Below are 14133 nucleotides of genomic sequence, written 5' to 3'. Positions count from 1 at the left end.
ATGACTGCTGGGTATGTTGCGGTTTCTTTTGCGCATCATCCAGGAGGCCTCGGAGATCCTCAGGAGAAGATGGAGGAGCATTTACTTGTAAAGAGCGTCATCTGGTGGTTGCAAGTCGCCCATGCAGCTCACCGGGTGGAGCCACAGACGTCTTGCTGTCCATGAATGGGCCGCTCACCTCCGTCCGCAGCCAGAGTGTGTGGCGGAATAATGTACAACTGCTACTGGAGGGGGAGCCGCGTAAACTGAAAGAAGCAAAAGCCGTGTGGTGTAAAGTAGGTAAGACTTGATATTTAGTTGTTTATAAGTGACTTCATTCAGTTTTAGCTGTTTGTTTAAAGGGGGGGAAAAAAATGGAACAGCGTGGCTTCTTGTCAGCAATGCAACACCATGCAGTTGTCTTAAAGGAAGCAGCGCACAGGGTCTGAAAAAGGAAAAGACCATCCGGCTGATGCAATATGAAGTTTAGTGCCTGTGAGGGAAGCCACCGTACTCCATTCCTTCATTCATACCAGCAGACTTTAAAGTAGTCGAGTGACATGCAAATATCCAAAGATCTGCCGGTCAGAGGCGAATTGGAAGTAGCTCAGTAGATGTTTACTGTTTATGAAGACTGAGCTGTTCATGTGGAGAAGCATTTCCTTTTATAGCGCCACATCATTTTAGAAGAATCACTCCTACCAGTGATGTGGATGAACCCTCACAGTAAATAAATGACAAGTCCTGCACATGTTTCATAGTTTTTATGACTTAACAACATAGTTTAAGTAATGAGAACTCAAGCCATGTTAATAGTGGTAAGAGTTTGGATGTTTTGCACCTGGACAATTACGAAGCTGTGAATGTTATATTCAGAGAAAGTTCATGAATTACTCCGAATATCTTATTATTATATTATATTATATTATTATTATTATTTATTTATTTTTTTTACTTTTCTTATTACAACTATATAGTATATGTTTTTTAAAACATCTGTAAACAAGCTGTGAAATGATAAATTAAGAATTTTGCATAATTCTACTTAATTTAATCTATAAATTAACAAACAGACTATATTCAAATTTAGTAATTAAAATGGTTACCTTTATTTGTCAACATTGTTGTGGTGTGCAACAATATCACAATATAAGCAGCAAACAGACAATTATTTCCGCAGGAATGAGGATCATTTTCCTCTTGGCAGTTATTGTTAAAGCTTGGTTTCACAGTTTTTAGCTCTGTCTTAGAACAGATACCCGTAATGTACATTTAAAGTATTACTGGTTTGTGTAATCATTCCCACTGTTAATAATCCAACTGCAGGCATTTAAAAGATGTCTTCTTGATGTCTCAATGACGCTCAAATCAATTGGAGTTTTCAATAAAAAGACAATACTTACTCAGACTGCTTCATCCTCACTCTCTCGTGCTGATCTCAGAGGAGCCTTATTTTTTTCCAATGAGAGAAAAATATGAAAATGTTCTTCATAGGAAACAAAAACAGTCAATATTTTGTATTTCTTTTATCTGTCTTTTTTTTTTTTTTTTTTAATCTTAGTTTCAGAAAATCTACAAAATGTTCAGTAGATTAAGAAAAACTCCCTAATCTAAGTGTTACACTTAAAAGCTGTCCTGAATAAAACATACAGTGCACAAATGTTTCTTTATCCAGATAATATTTTACTGATGTAAAATGTTTATGCCACACTTTTGATTTGGTATTACAGCTTCCTGTCTGTCCATTTATTGGTATGGTTGAGAATGACGCATTGTGCTCCTGTGTTTATCTCAGCTATACTGTAGACCTTCTTAATTGAACTTTATTAGTTCAATAACACAAGCATGGAAGTAGCGTAGTGTATGGAGCTGATACTGGCCATGTGTTGTAAAACTTTTTAAGTATATATTTATGTATGTAGCAGCCAGCCGAAGAATTTGACTGGTGTCCACTTCATATGCAGTTACAGTGTCCTGTCATGGTATTGCGGGAACATAGCTGTCAATCAAACGCTGAAATCACGTGGCCCTTTTAATTTTTGAAAATATTTTAGGGCATGAAATCTGTAACGGATGTACAGTACACTGAAAATATCTACATGTTTTATTGACACCTTCCATAATAAAATATTGACATTGGTATTGTCTATCGGTATCATTGGGGTGCCGTTTTTAATCACTGACTGCGCAGTGACCACGATAAAACACTGTTCCTGTTTAAGAAGTTATTAGAAACCTGCAGTGATCAACGTGTATTTAATGTTCCATGTTTTCAGCCAACTTCACTTTAGAAATGAACAACAATTATATCTGTAGAAAAGGTAGGAAAGGAACTTAAAAATTACATGTTCCTGACATGTTGGCCAATTAGGCCTGACAGTGTTCTTAAAACATATGCAAATTAATTCAAACTAGCAATTGTGCTTTTTGAAAAAGCAGCATGACCACCTGGCTCCCAAAGAAAATGTTAAATTTATAGTACTTTATAGTACTTAGGAGCAACGCTCCAGGCTCAGAGCCAGCCAGGGGTCAGCCACTTATCTCAGATCTGTTAATGCACTTCAACATCAACATGTGTGAAATATCGTACCAGACACAAATGTTATGGGGATGTCAGTTATAGTGTAGAAGCTGTATTTGTTTTCTCTGACATTTGTGAATTTACATAAAGTACAAAGTGTGAGGAAGGTACAGAATGTCAACACCTAGTCAGTGAGAAGCCTGCAAGGTCATGTCAGCTGCGCTGTGTTTGACAGTGCGCCCGGCTAGAGACTGTCAACATCTCACTATCCACATTATGGATGCTGCTTTTATTGGCTCTACTGTGTGTGCAGATTATGCATAATGAATAACTGTTATCATAACAAATGAGTCAGATGATTTCTGATTTGATATAGCATCTTTAAATGTGGACATTTTCAGAATCCAGATGGTAGCACACAGATGTTCGCTTGTCAACCACAGCAGTATCAAACATTTTGTAAATATAGTGGTATATATATATATATATATATATATATATTGTAGAAGCTGTTAATTTGCTCACAGCTTGGCTTTGTTGATTGTCTGTGCTGGTTTTTGTGTTCCAAGGTTAATGTGGCCTCTAGAGGAATCACAAAGGCCCAGATCCCTGGAAAGGAACGTTTGTTTGGCTTGTGTAAGATGTCTGTTTTATGATCGCCCTCACATAGCACTGTGTTTGCTCCATCCCCAGTTACACCACAAGGGCAGATGGGCTTTTTGTAGTGCTGCTAAATACTCTTCACATGCCAAGGGGGAGCTCAGTGGTCTCTGAATTGGCTCTCGTCATCTGTCGTCTTCTTTTAAATTCATGCAGAGGAAATTATAATTGAAGACAGCTAGCTCTTTTTTTTTCAATTCAGGTTAAAAAAAAAAAAATGTCAAGTTGCCCTCTCACATCCTTAGATAAATTGTTTTCCTCAGATGCAGGTGGTTTAGCAGGTGTTTTACATGATACGTGTATACATTTTTCAAATTAACTGAGTGCAAGTAAAATATATTCTAAAGATGTAATGACAACATTTACAAAGGAGAATCAATTGAAATATCATTTCTGTAGCTCCACAGAAAATGGTAAATGCACCACTATCAAGTCCATACCACCACTACCAACATCTGAGCCAATTTGTTTGTGGATCTAAGTTAAACTAATTTGAGTTTTGACCACATGTATATTTGTTATGTTGTATTGAAGTTGTGATTGAGGTCTTAGTGTGACTCCGCTGCCGTCAACAATGTCACGGCCATTATAAAAGTCATTTGAAGGAGCAAAAGTATTTTCCCTACAGCCTAATAGTGAAGAGCATGTGACTGACTGCTGTTCAAAATTGGCCCACATGCTCCCTGTGTGTGTGTGTGAGCAGGTGTGAGTCCAGTGATTGGCTGAGAGGAGGGCAGGGTCCAGTTCCTACCTACCCTCCTTTTTTTAGCCCAGCCCCTGCAAGTACGTCTCTGCGGTTAGTTCTGAACAGCTGGCTGTTACCGCCCCATTTTGCCCAGGCAAACGTTCCTTTGAACAATATACAAAGAAAAATTCTTTAATGCCACGCTTCTGGTCACATTAATGATTGATGTGAGACGGAAACTACTTCATTTATGCACTTTGTCCTTCGCTGTTCCTTTCTAATTTCAGCTCATTTTACATTTAATGTCATCAAACAAAATTAGATGTCTAGCTCTGACAACCAGGTCATGACAACCTAGACAGAAAACTCAAAACTCTTTGGCTCCAACTGATGTCAATATAATGCTTGAATCTTGGCTCCTTTGGAAGAAACGCATTTAATCTTTCTGATATGTGGTGGAAATATCCTGCTGTGCATTCACATATTTATAAAGCACTCAGTTGACCTTGTCTTTGACAATAATTCCAAAAACACACCAATTTGATATTTACCTCCCTAAATCTGAATCAAGAGTTTATTTGATGTAAAACTGTATCTGCTGTAAGAGAGTAAAGGAATGCAATCGGCTCATTATTCTCTCTCCGTCTTTATTCTTGTATGGACTTGATGATATTGAGAAGAGCCTGCCAGAGTCTGTTGGTCTTGCAGGGGGGGGAGTATAACTGTCGTCACAGCTGCTCCTGAGGCCATGTGATGTGTCACTGTTCTATTTGTGAGCCAGACACCTGAATGGTTTGTACCATGGTACATGGTACGCAAAGAGGTCATCAGTGTCACATGAATCTGAAGCCGACGGTAAACTAGTCTGCAGCTCCACTGTTGATGATAAGTTGCGTGGAACTATTAATTCAAGCGCAACAACTGAGTTCATCAGTGAAGGCAGAAGATCCTGTTTTGTATTGTGTTGTGAAAGTGAGTACATGTCCGTATTGTTGGGCAGATCTATATCTGTCTATGCTGGGTGGTTTTAAAAGAGGCTTTGAAATTGAATCTCGCTTTCACGGCTTCATAGCATAACTGTTTGGCTGTTAATGCTGATTTGAAATGACTGGCAACATCATCATTTACCTTTTTAGCAAGGTGTAAAATGTCCATTACTGCTGACCTCGTAATATTAACACTGCAATATTTCACATATTGTTCATGGTACTTCATTTGGGATAAATATGGTCTCATTTTCGTAGATAGCTACGATAATTGAGGTAGTTGCATAGACTGCAGCTGTTCTAACTGGTCTGAACTGCATATAAACAAACAGCAAACTCATCATACTAATTTTGTCAGTAATGTTGCGACCTAAAAATACTTGGACATTATAAAGTTCATTTGAACATTGACAGTTCTGACAGAAAAGACTATACTTTTCTTTTCTTTTTTTTTTTTTTTTTTTTTTTATCTTCTAAATTAATCCCGGTGGTTTTCTTTGTAATGCTGCTTTTGCAGAGAAAAATGTGTATTGTTGTTTAGAGCGACACCCTGCGTCATCACTCGGCGAGCAGCTCTGATGCAAGCTTTGTGGGACAGTCGTCGTTACTGCGTGGACAGTAACACAGTATTGGTGTGCACACGAGGATGCAAAAAAAGAGCACAGGCTTCTTCGGAGAAATAAAACTGCAAAAAAAAGTTACCAAGAGGAAAACTGATTTTTGTCTGCTTTAAGGGTGCACCAGTAACATTTACACAATTAGCTCCCTTTTCAAGCTGTTTCTACATAGCCATTGTTCGCATTAACAGCTGTTTACCACTCTAGATGAAATGTTGCGGGTTATGCATCAAACATAAGTTTATTTTTCTCGCCAAGAGCTGTTTCCATTGTGGAAAACAATGCCATTATGAACAAGTAAAATACACTGGCGCATAAAAACTATGCCTGATAACAAAATTCAAAAAACTGATTTAAAAGTAGTGTCAAAAGTACTATAATGTCCACCTATTTTAGTTTCGTATTTTTCCCGCATCCTGACGCAGAGCTTTTAACAGGTTGTGTGAACTCTGACTTAAGTTGTTGTCTAGTATGAATGAATTCGTATGAATTTCATCAGACTCTACCTCATTAAATTAAGATTGTTTGAAATGAAGTCACATTTTGACAGTAATCTTGTGTTGCAGTGCGTTTGTGCCCATCGTCATGATGCAAAGGGCGTCAGTAGCAGTGTTCTCATGTTCAGTTTTGTCTTGTGACACCGTCGAAATGCTCACAGCTCTCCCCCGTCACTGAACAGAAAATACAAGGAAAGGAAATTGGGAATGTTTTTACTCCCAATGCGTAAAAAGAACTCATCAAAATGTCAGGTTAAATTGTCAGCAATTTGTTATCATTTACTGTCACTAATCAACTAAATTACTATTCATCAGAACGCCAAATTGTTTGTTACAAGCCAGAAATAGAGCCATAGTTTTTGCTCTTCTCTTCATTTACAGATGCATACGAATCTCCCCTTTCCGTCCTGCCTTGTTTTGTCAACAGGTACCTTCCAACAAGTTGCTGCAGTGTGCCAGCCGGGATGATTCTGGCGACATTGAAAGGCGTTGGGAAGCAGCTTCTGCGGGTGAAGGTTGTGGACTGTAACGCGGACGATTCCCGCTTGTCTCGATGCCTCAACACGTTTGACCTGGTGGCCCTGGGTGTCGGCAGTACGCTGGGCGCTGGCGTCTACGTGCTTGCTGGTGCTGTAGCCCGGGACAGCTCTGGACCCGCCATCATCCTCTCCTTCCTCATCGCCGCCCTGGCTTCCGTCTTGGCTGGTTTGTGCTACGCCGAGTTCGGAGCCCGTGTCCCCAAAACTGGCTCGGCTTACCTCTACAGCTATGTGACGGTTGGAGAGCTTTGGGCCTTCATCACAGGCTGGAACCTCATTCTTTCTTATGTCATCGGTGAGGCACTTTAAATAAGGAGGGGAAGAAGTTGGTATTAATATTGTTCAGTTCACATTAACACTTTTCTCTGCACAGGAACTTCAAGTGTGGCCAGGGCCTGGAGTGCGACCTTTGATGAGCTGATTGGAAGGCGCATTGAGGAATTTTGCCAACAATACATGACCATGAACGCTCCGGGAGTCCTGGCAAAATATCCAGACATATTTGCTGTCTTCATCATAATCACTCTGACAGGTCAGGAACAACTCTGATATATCTCTTTCATCTCTTAATTTGTTTTTTCTTGTTTTACATCATATTCTTTCATCTTTTACATCTTTTTTTTAACAGGTCTGCTTGCATTTGGAGTAAAGGAGTCAGCCTTGGTAAATAAAGTATTTACCTGCATCAATGTACTGGTGCTGGTGTTTGTGGTCATCTCCGGCTTGGTTAAAGGAAACCTAAAAAACTGGAGCTTGAACCCTGAAGAAATCCTCAATGCTACCAGAAACTCTAATCTCAAGTGGGTGGAATTAACACTCTATTTTCAAAATGTATAATGTGCCTAATGTTATGCCGGATATGTTTTTAAAATAAGCAAACATTATCTCTCTTTTACTTTCAGTATATCTGATTCCTTACCTGCAGAGAAAACTCTCGGTCAAGGTGGTTTCATGCCTTTTGGCTGGACCGGAGTCCTTTCTGGTGCAGCCACCTGTTTTTATGCCTTCGTAGGGTTTGACTGCATTGCCACGACAGGTGAGAGAGAATACATTAAACTGATAATTCACGCGTGAGCTGTATCGTCTGACATCTCCGGTTATGTTTCATCTCCAGGAGAAGAGGTGAAGAATCCCCAGAGAGCCATTCCCATCGGGATTGTGGCCTCTCTCCTCATCTGTTTCGTAGCATACTTTGGTGTGTCTGGGGCCCTCACTATGATGATGCCTTACTACATGCTGGATATGAACAGCCCTCTGCCAGTAGCCTTTAAGTATGTGGGCTGGGAGGGAGCCACTTATGCAGTGGCCATCGGCTCTTTATGTGCTTTGTCCACCAGGTAAGAGGATCATCGACTGCCTCTGAGCATGGAAAGTCACAGAGGAGGCTCAGCATGCTTTTTGTTAGAAGTGAATAATTAACGTGCAGTATATTGAATAGTATATTTTCTTTTTTTCATTTACTGTATGGTGAACAGGTTGTAGTATTAATATACAAATGTGGCAAAACCCATTAAAGATTTTTATGTGCCAGATGTCATTTTAAGCAGCTGGCACACTGAGAGTAAAATTTTATTTCTTTGAAAATTGTTTTTATGAAAGTCATAAGTGCATACATCATATGATCTAATTGTTTGAAAAGCGCTCTGTGGAGTTATCTTTTAAATAAACAAAGTTTCTGTTTACATACAGTCTTACTCACTGTAGTGCATTGTGTTTATCCTCCAACAAATACATTTATTTTCCTAAAACCTACCCATTTTGCCACTTGTAGGTCACTAGACTCAAGACAAAATATCAGCAAAAATATTGAATCGTGTCACATACGTGTGCATCCAAGCAAAACAACGTACTCCAGTGTTCAGAAACTCCACAGGGTATCTTGAATTTAGCGTTCACATTTTTGGGCCCAAATTTACCCCTAAAATGTGACCATACTGTAACTAGATACATAGACTAATTTATTGTTGATATTTTTGCATGTGTGTTATGTGTATATTCTTTATAATAGATTATTAGGAATATTCACTAAATAATATTTTACACTCAGCTAATTGGCATGCTCATAATTAGTCTTTGGCAGAAAGCATGTGGACACCCCTGACTGCTTCTATGGTTTAGTGCTTCAGCAACCACATATACATGTCACGTGCAGGTGTCGACACACTTTTGTACATTTAGTGTATACACGTTCATTCAGTTTGAATTTTTTATTATTATTTTTTTAAGAAATCAGTTAAAGCACTCACTGCGTAATCTGTTATTTTATGTCGTTTAAGTTGTTCAGACGTGTGTCCTTGTGATATTTCTAACTGTGTGCATTCACCTGCACGGCATGCTTTTCTCTGTCTTTCCCGTACTAGTTTACTGGGCTCCATGTTCCCAATGCCCAGAGTGATCTGGGCCATGGCAGAAGATGGCCTGCTCTTCAAGTGTTTGGCTAAAATCAGCCCACGAACCAAAACCCCTCTAACAGCTACAGTAACATCAGGTGTTGTGGCAGGTGAGGTCACAACCTAAACACACTAACTGGCTGGGGTTCCCATCAGAACCTTACAAGACTCTTGGTACACACGGCCTCAACACCAGAACTCAACCTCAGCCAAGTTTGTAATGCAGCATAAAGACAATCCTGTAAATGTAAAAATCCGGTTGGATTCTGACTCAGCAACTTTCTAAGTGGCGTATGTGTCGTTTATCAGGATGTCAGGCTGAGAACGGTTGAGGCCTTGTGTGAAACCAGAGTTCACAAACATTTCTTTAAGTTGTCAATCTCTGCCTCCTCCTCCTCCTCCTCCTCCTCCTTCTTCTTCCTTCATCCTTGGCTTAGTCTTCTTGGCTCCATGTTTCCACTCCCACGCATTATCTTTGCTATGGCTCGCGACGGTCTGCTCTTCTCGTTTCTGGCAAGTGTCAGTGAGAGGAAGACGCCCATCATCTCCACCTTGGTGTCAGGGCTTATGTCTGGTAGGTAGCTGAGATGAGGCCAAGGGCAACAGTGCCCCCTTGTGGAAGGAGGACGGTGGCAAAATCCCACATGTGCAGCAATAGTTTGAAAATGATTGACTTTGTTAGTATGAATTCTCAAAAAACAAATACAATGTCTGAATTCTATTGTGGTGAATTTTCTTTGTGTGTTTTTTTTTTAATTTTTTTTTTACCTTTTGGATCTGTTGAAGTTGTCTTGCTGACATTGTGTTTGTTTCTCCTGTGTGTCCTGCAGCTGTGATGGCTTTCCTATTTGACCTGAAGGACTTGGTCGACCTCATGTCCATTGGCACTTTGCTGGCGTACACTCTGGTGGCTGCCTGTGTGCTGGTCCTCAGGTAATCCTTCTCTCTCATCTCTCAGTTTATACATACGGAGAATTACACCATGTTTTTATACCCTCTCACAAGGAATGAAATCCAGAGTCTAATCAGACTAGTCAGTCCAGATGTGTTAATGCCGTTAACGTGAGAAGTGTCTAAAATAGATAGAATTTAGACATCATCTATAGAGTTTTTCAAGGGTAACAAGTAGAAAATGGAAAATAATATAGGTCATGAAAGTTTCAAATGAATTTGATTTCGCAGATCTAATTATTTGGGAGCTCCTACCTCACTAAACCTGCTGATTTACAATTTACTACAAGGTGTCAGCCTGCAATAGGGGCCTTTTTATTTTATTTTATGCGTTGTATGTTAACATTAGATTACACTAATGAATGAATCTATTATTTTATTAATTTAATCAAGAGACACACCTGTTAAACCCATAAGAATGAATGTGATTTTATTTTAGCCTTGGAATATGCTATATAGGGAGCTTCCTTCCCAAATTTTGACTGTTTTGTCCTGTGAAGGTACCAGCCTGAACAGCCCAGTATGGCCTATGAGATGGCCAACACCCAAGATGAACCTGACATTGCTGAGTCTTATAACGAGGGGAGTATTGACATCTTGCCACAGCCAGACGACCGCTTCACTGTCAAGAATCTCCTTTGCCCTTCGAACACTGAGCCGTCCCCTCTGTCCGGCTTTGCTGTCAACATTTGCACTAGTATACTTGGTGAGACACATACAAAGCTCAAAGAAAACGAGATAAAAAATGCCTGAATAATTATATTAATAATAATTCTGTTACTGATCCGGTGTCCTCTCTTCTTTTTCCCCACCAGGTGTTTTGGTGTGTGTTTTTGGTGTTGTAGCTGTTCAGGGAGGGCTAGCTGCCTGGTCTTTGTCTGTCCTCAGTGTTATCATGGTGGTCGGTCTGCTTCTCACCTTCATTGTGAGCAGACAACCACAGAGCAAAGCAAAGCTTGCCTTCAAGGTGAGTGTGTCCTTTCAGCGAAGAGTATTCTCACATTATTTTATAGACAGCTGAATAATGTGACATTGCCAAAATATTATGTTGTATGTAAAAAATTGTTTGTACAATTCTTTAAAAAAAAAAAAAAAAGTTTTTTTTATTGCAGTTAAAGTGCTTTTAAGTTAACCGAGCAAACATCAATAAGCAAACTAGGAGTAACTGCTCCTCTGGTTTTATAACTGCTCTAACCTGCTACATTTTTACACGTTTTTTTTAACCCCACGGCTACAAATTGTGTCTGCCTAGCATACAAAGTACACTATAGGATTTTAGCTGGATTGCACTCTGTAAGAAGTAAATGGACTAAAACAAACTAAAGCACTGGCTATATCATCAAAGTTTGATGTACTGAAAATCATAAAAAGTTTTTAAACACACTCTGTTACACCGTAACAGCATTATACCAGCATATTGATGCCAATTTAGTTGGCAGATCAAAGTTCATTAAAAAAAAAAAAAGGTTCGCAAGTAATGCGCGTTTCTTCAGAATATCTCATTAAACTCTTAAATAATGTAGTCTCCTTAGTTTTCAGTGTTGTTTGTTTTATTGTCAGGTGTTTTCCTGCGACATTACCCATTCAGTCATTATTCTTAGATGCTTTGAGTGTATCTTTCGTTAATATGTAATGTTGTACTTTCTTTACCCTTCGCCTACACACACACACACACACACACACACACACACACACACACACACACACACACACACACACACACACACACACACACACACACTCTCTCTCCAGGTTCCCTTGCTGCCGTTCATCCCAATCATCAGTATGTTTGTCAATGTGTACCTGATGATGCAGCTCAACAGAGGAACTTGGCTGCGTTTTGCCATCTGGATGGTCTTAGGTACTTTTTGCCAACATTGACAATTCTTCTGTACTGCACTCATGTTGTTAAAAGTAAGTTGTGTCTTTGCATTAATGTTTTCCACACCATTTTTAGGTTTCATTATCTACTTCAGCTATGGCTTTCGCAACAGTGCAGAGGCAGTGTTAACCAGGTCAGACACCTACACGCCGCCCTCCATGGCCACAGAGAAGGAGGCCTTCCTACACAACACACGAAACTCCACCCCAGACAACCAGGATGAAGATTCCTGAGGAAACAGGAGGCTTTCTAATCTATTCTATCACTGATCTTCATATTGAAATATCGGCCTGCGTTAAATTCTTGCTTTAAGTCCAGGAGACATACGGGGACTTTTATGCACCCATCCCATTCAAGTTTGTCCTAATTCTAACCAAAAATCTTGAAAGTTCGGTGGAATTGAAATGGTAAATTAGATGTAAAGACATCGAAAAGTATTTTTTATTTCAACAGTAATAATAATTTATGTAGGCAACTAGAAAACTATGTCTGTTGGTAAACTTCTTTTTGGTTCCTTGATCGTCAGTATATCAGCCTTACGAGCAACAATTGTTTTCAATAAGTAAAATCCCAATTCAAGTTCCGAACCTGTTACTGCTCACGTAGCTTGAAATTACTCGACATATTTTTATGCTGGCTGTTTACAGAAAACACAACGTGAATTACAAAAAAAAAAAATAGATAGCTGAGAATGTTGCTGAATTCAGTGTTTTCAACTTTTGTGATGCATGCAAGTTTACCTCAAAGTTACAGCTTTGGGAGTTTTAACAATTCACATTGTTACCGTAGGAAACAGAAAAGCACAACTCTGTGGCTGTTTTATACATATAGCTCAGAGGAGTACAACATGGTGCTATAAATATTCTGCTGTAGTACTCCATTATCAGTAAAACAGGGTTAACAGATGTATTAACGATACAGATTGACGGCACACATTTACAAGAAATCAAAAACACCCGTGTTGTCTCTGTCAGGGAATTACACTTTTTTTAAAACCAGCTAAAGAAGAGAAAGCTTCTAATGTGAATTGTATCTGATAATTGGACACTTCAGAGATTTATTTTAAGTGCCTGTTTTCCAAATGAATGTTACACCTTTTGAGGTATGATATTCCTCTAAGTAGCTTTGTGAAATATACATATATTGTCTGTATATAAAGTACACTGTGGATTTTGAAAAACCTATATTTATAATATATGAGAAATGTCACTGTAGTGGACCATTTTCACTCTTTAGTTCACACACATCCATATGGGGTAAAGTACATTCGGTGTGTGATATTGCATACCTATAACTCACTTTTTCTTTGCTCCCCTTTACTTTAAAAAGACAAAACGCATGCTATTCTGTATTCTCTTGTATTGTGCACCAGCAGTGATATTATACCTCAAGCAGTGTAGTTTGAAGCCTGATAGTGTGTGTGGATCCACAGGGCTGCCAAAATGTGAATGTGATATATCAAAGTAGGCATGTCCACTGAAGATTGAAAATGCAAATATGAAAAATACACTTTTAAGAAGTCTCTTTTTAAACTAGGTGAGTTCCGTAGAGAGAAACGATTGATATCATAAGAATCCAAATTCTATTCGATTTAATTGGATTATGTTGGAACAATGTTGCTATTTATTGACAGTTGCTGTAGATGTATCTAGCAATAGCACTAAGTTGAAAATGCTAGATAACCTTGTAAATATGCACAGTGTATGTAACTTTGTTGCATTTTAAATATATCTATATAATATATCAAATAAGATTGTGCTGCAGGAAGTTTTCCTTTCTGCTAATTTGCTTTGTAAATACCATAAATCATTTACTGGGATATCAGTATCACCTGTAAGTTAGATTTTTTTTTTTTAATTTTTTTTTTGGATCATAGAATCAAATGGATAATTCTCTGTTTAGAAATGCTTATTTTCAATGTTTTATTTTGATCTATGTGAATAGTCTTGACCTTAGTTAACAGTTACTGCCCTTCTTACTCTGCCCGTTGTTGTGGTTGCTGTCGTTACGTCACACTTCATCCATGCGAGCAGAGAACCACAACTGGTGTGGGTATTTGCTCTTAACACTGTCTGTTTCATGCATGCTGCACAAATAGGTGTTTCAAGTATATATTTTATAGTGCTGCTATTTTATAACATTCACAGTGGTGAAGGCAGACTGTGTACGTTGCCTTGACATTGGTTGTGGTTTGTAAATAAATTATGCTGGAAGTTAAAGCACACAATTTGTCTTTGATTTTTTTTTTTTTTTTTTACAAAAAGTAGGTGCACACATCCCATTGTGTTACATGCAGTAGATGGATTACATGAAATAATGTGAACTATTTTTCTGTTCTTTGTGGATAGTGTAGATATTGTCTTGTTTCTTCTTCGACTATTACACTAATAATAATAATAATAATAGTGGAATCTTTATGTAACTGA

General features: G+C 38.7%; 1 protein-coding gene across 1 annotated transcript; it reads left to right on the top strand.

Annotated features, from left to right (window-relative positions):
- Positions 1-216: 216 nt before the first annotated feature.
- LOC138626000 (high affinity cationic amino acid transporter 1-like) lies at positions 217-13920 on the top strand. Its single transcript, XM_069707370.1, has 12 exons — positions 217-279; positions 6373-6779; positions 6858-7016; positions 7113-7284; positions 7387-7520; positions 7599-7821; positions 8845-8984; positions 9705-9807; positions 10326-10531; positions 10641-10792; positions 11578-11686; positions 11783-13920. The coding sequence occupies exons 2-12, from the start codon at positions 6410-6412 to the stop codon at positions 11938-11940; spliced, it is 1926 nt and encodes a 641-aa protein (XP_069563471.1). The 5' UTR covers positions 217-279; positions 6373-6409; the 3' UTR covers positions 11941-13920.
- Positions 13921-14133: the final 213 nt, after the last annotated feature.

This window comes from Brachyistius frenatus, unplaced genomic scaffold (assembly GCF_029030835.1).
Source record: "Brachyistius frenatus isolate BFR_SWC_R1_liver_20210118 unplaced genomic scaffold, ASM2903083v1 Contig_68, whole genome shotgun sequence".
Classification (NCBI taxonomy): Eukaryota; Metazoa; Chordata; class Actinopteri; family Embiotocidae; genus Brachyistius; species Brachyistius frenatus.
Note: the sequence above shows the minus strand (reverse complement) of the source record. Positions and strands in the feature narration are given on the sequence as shown.

Bases quoted from the DNA above. Each gene is read 5' to 3' on its own strand.
- LOC138626000 (XM_069707370.1), top strand. From the start codon at position 6,410: ATGATTCTGGCGACATTGAAAGGCGTTGGGAAGCAGCTTCTGCGGGTG. The intron at 8,985-9,704 runs GTGAGGTCACAA...TGTGTCCTGCAG, and splicing joins AACATCAGGTGTTGTGGCAG to CTGTGATGGCTTTCCTATTT. The intron at 10,532-10,640 runs GTGAGACACATA...TTTCCCCACCAG, and splicing joins CATTTGCACTAGTATACTTG to GTGTTTTGGTGTGTGTTTTT.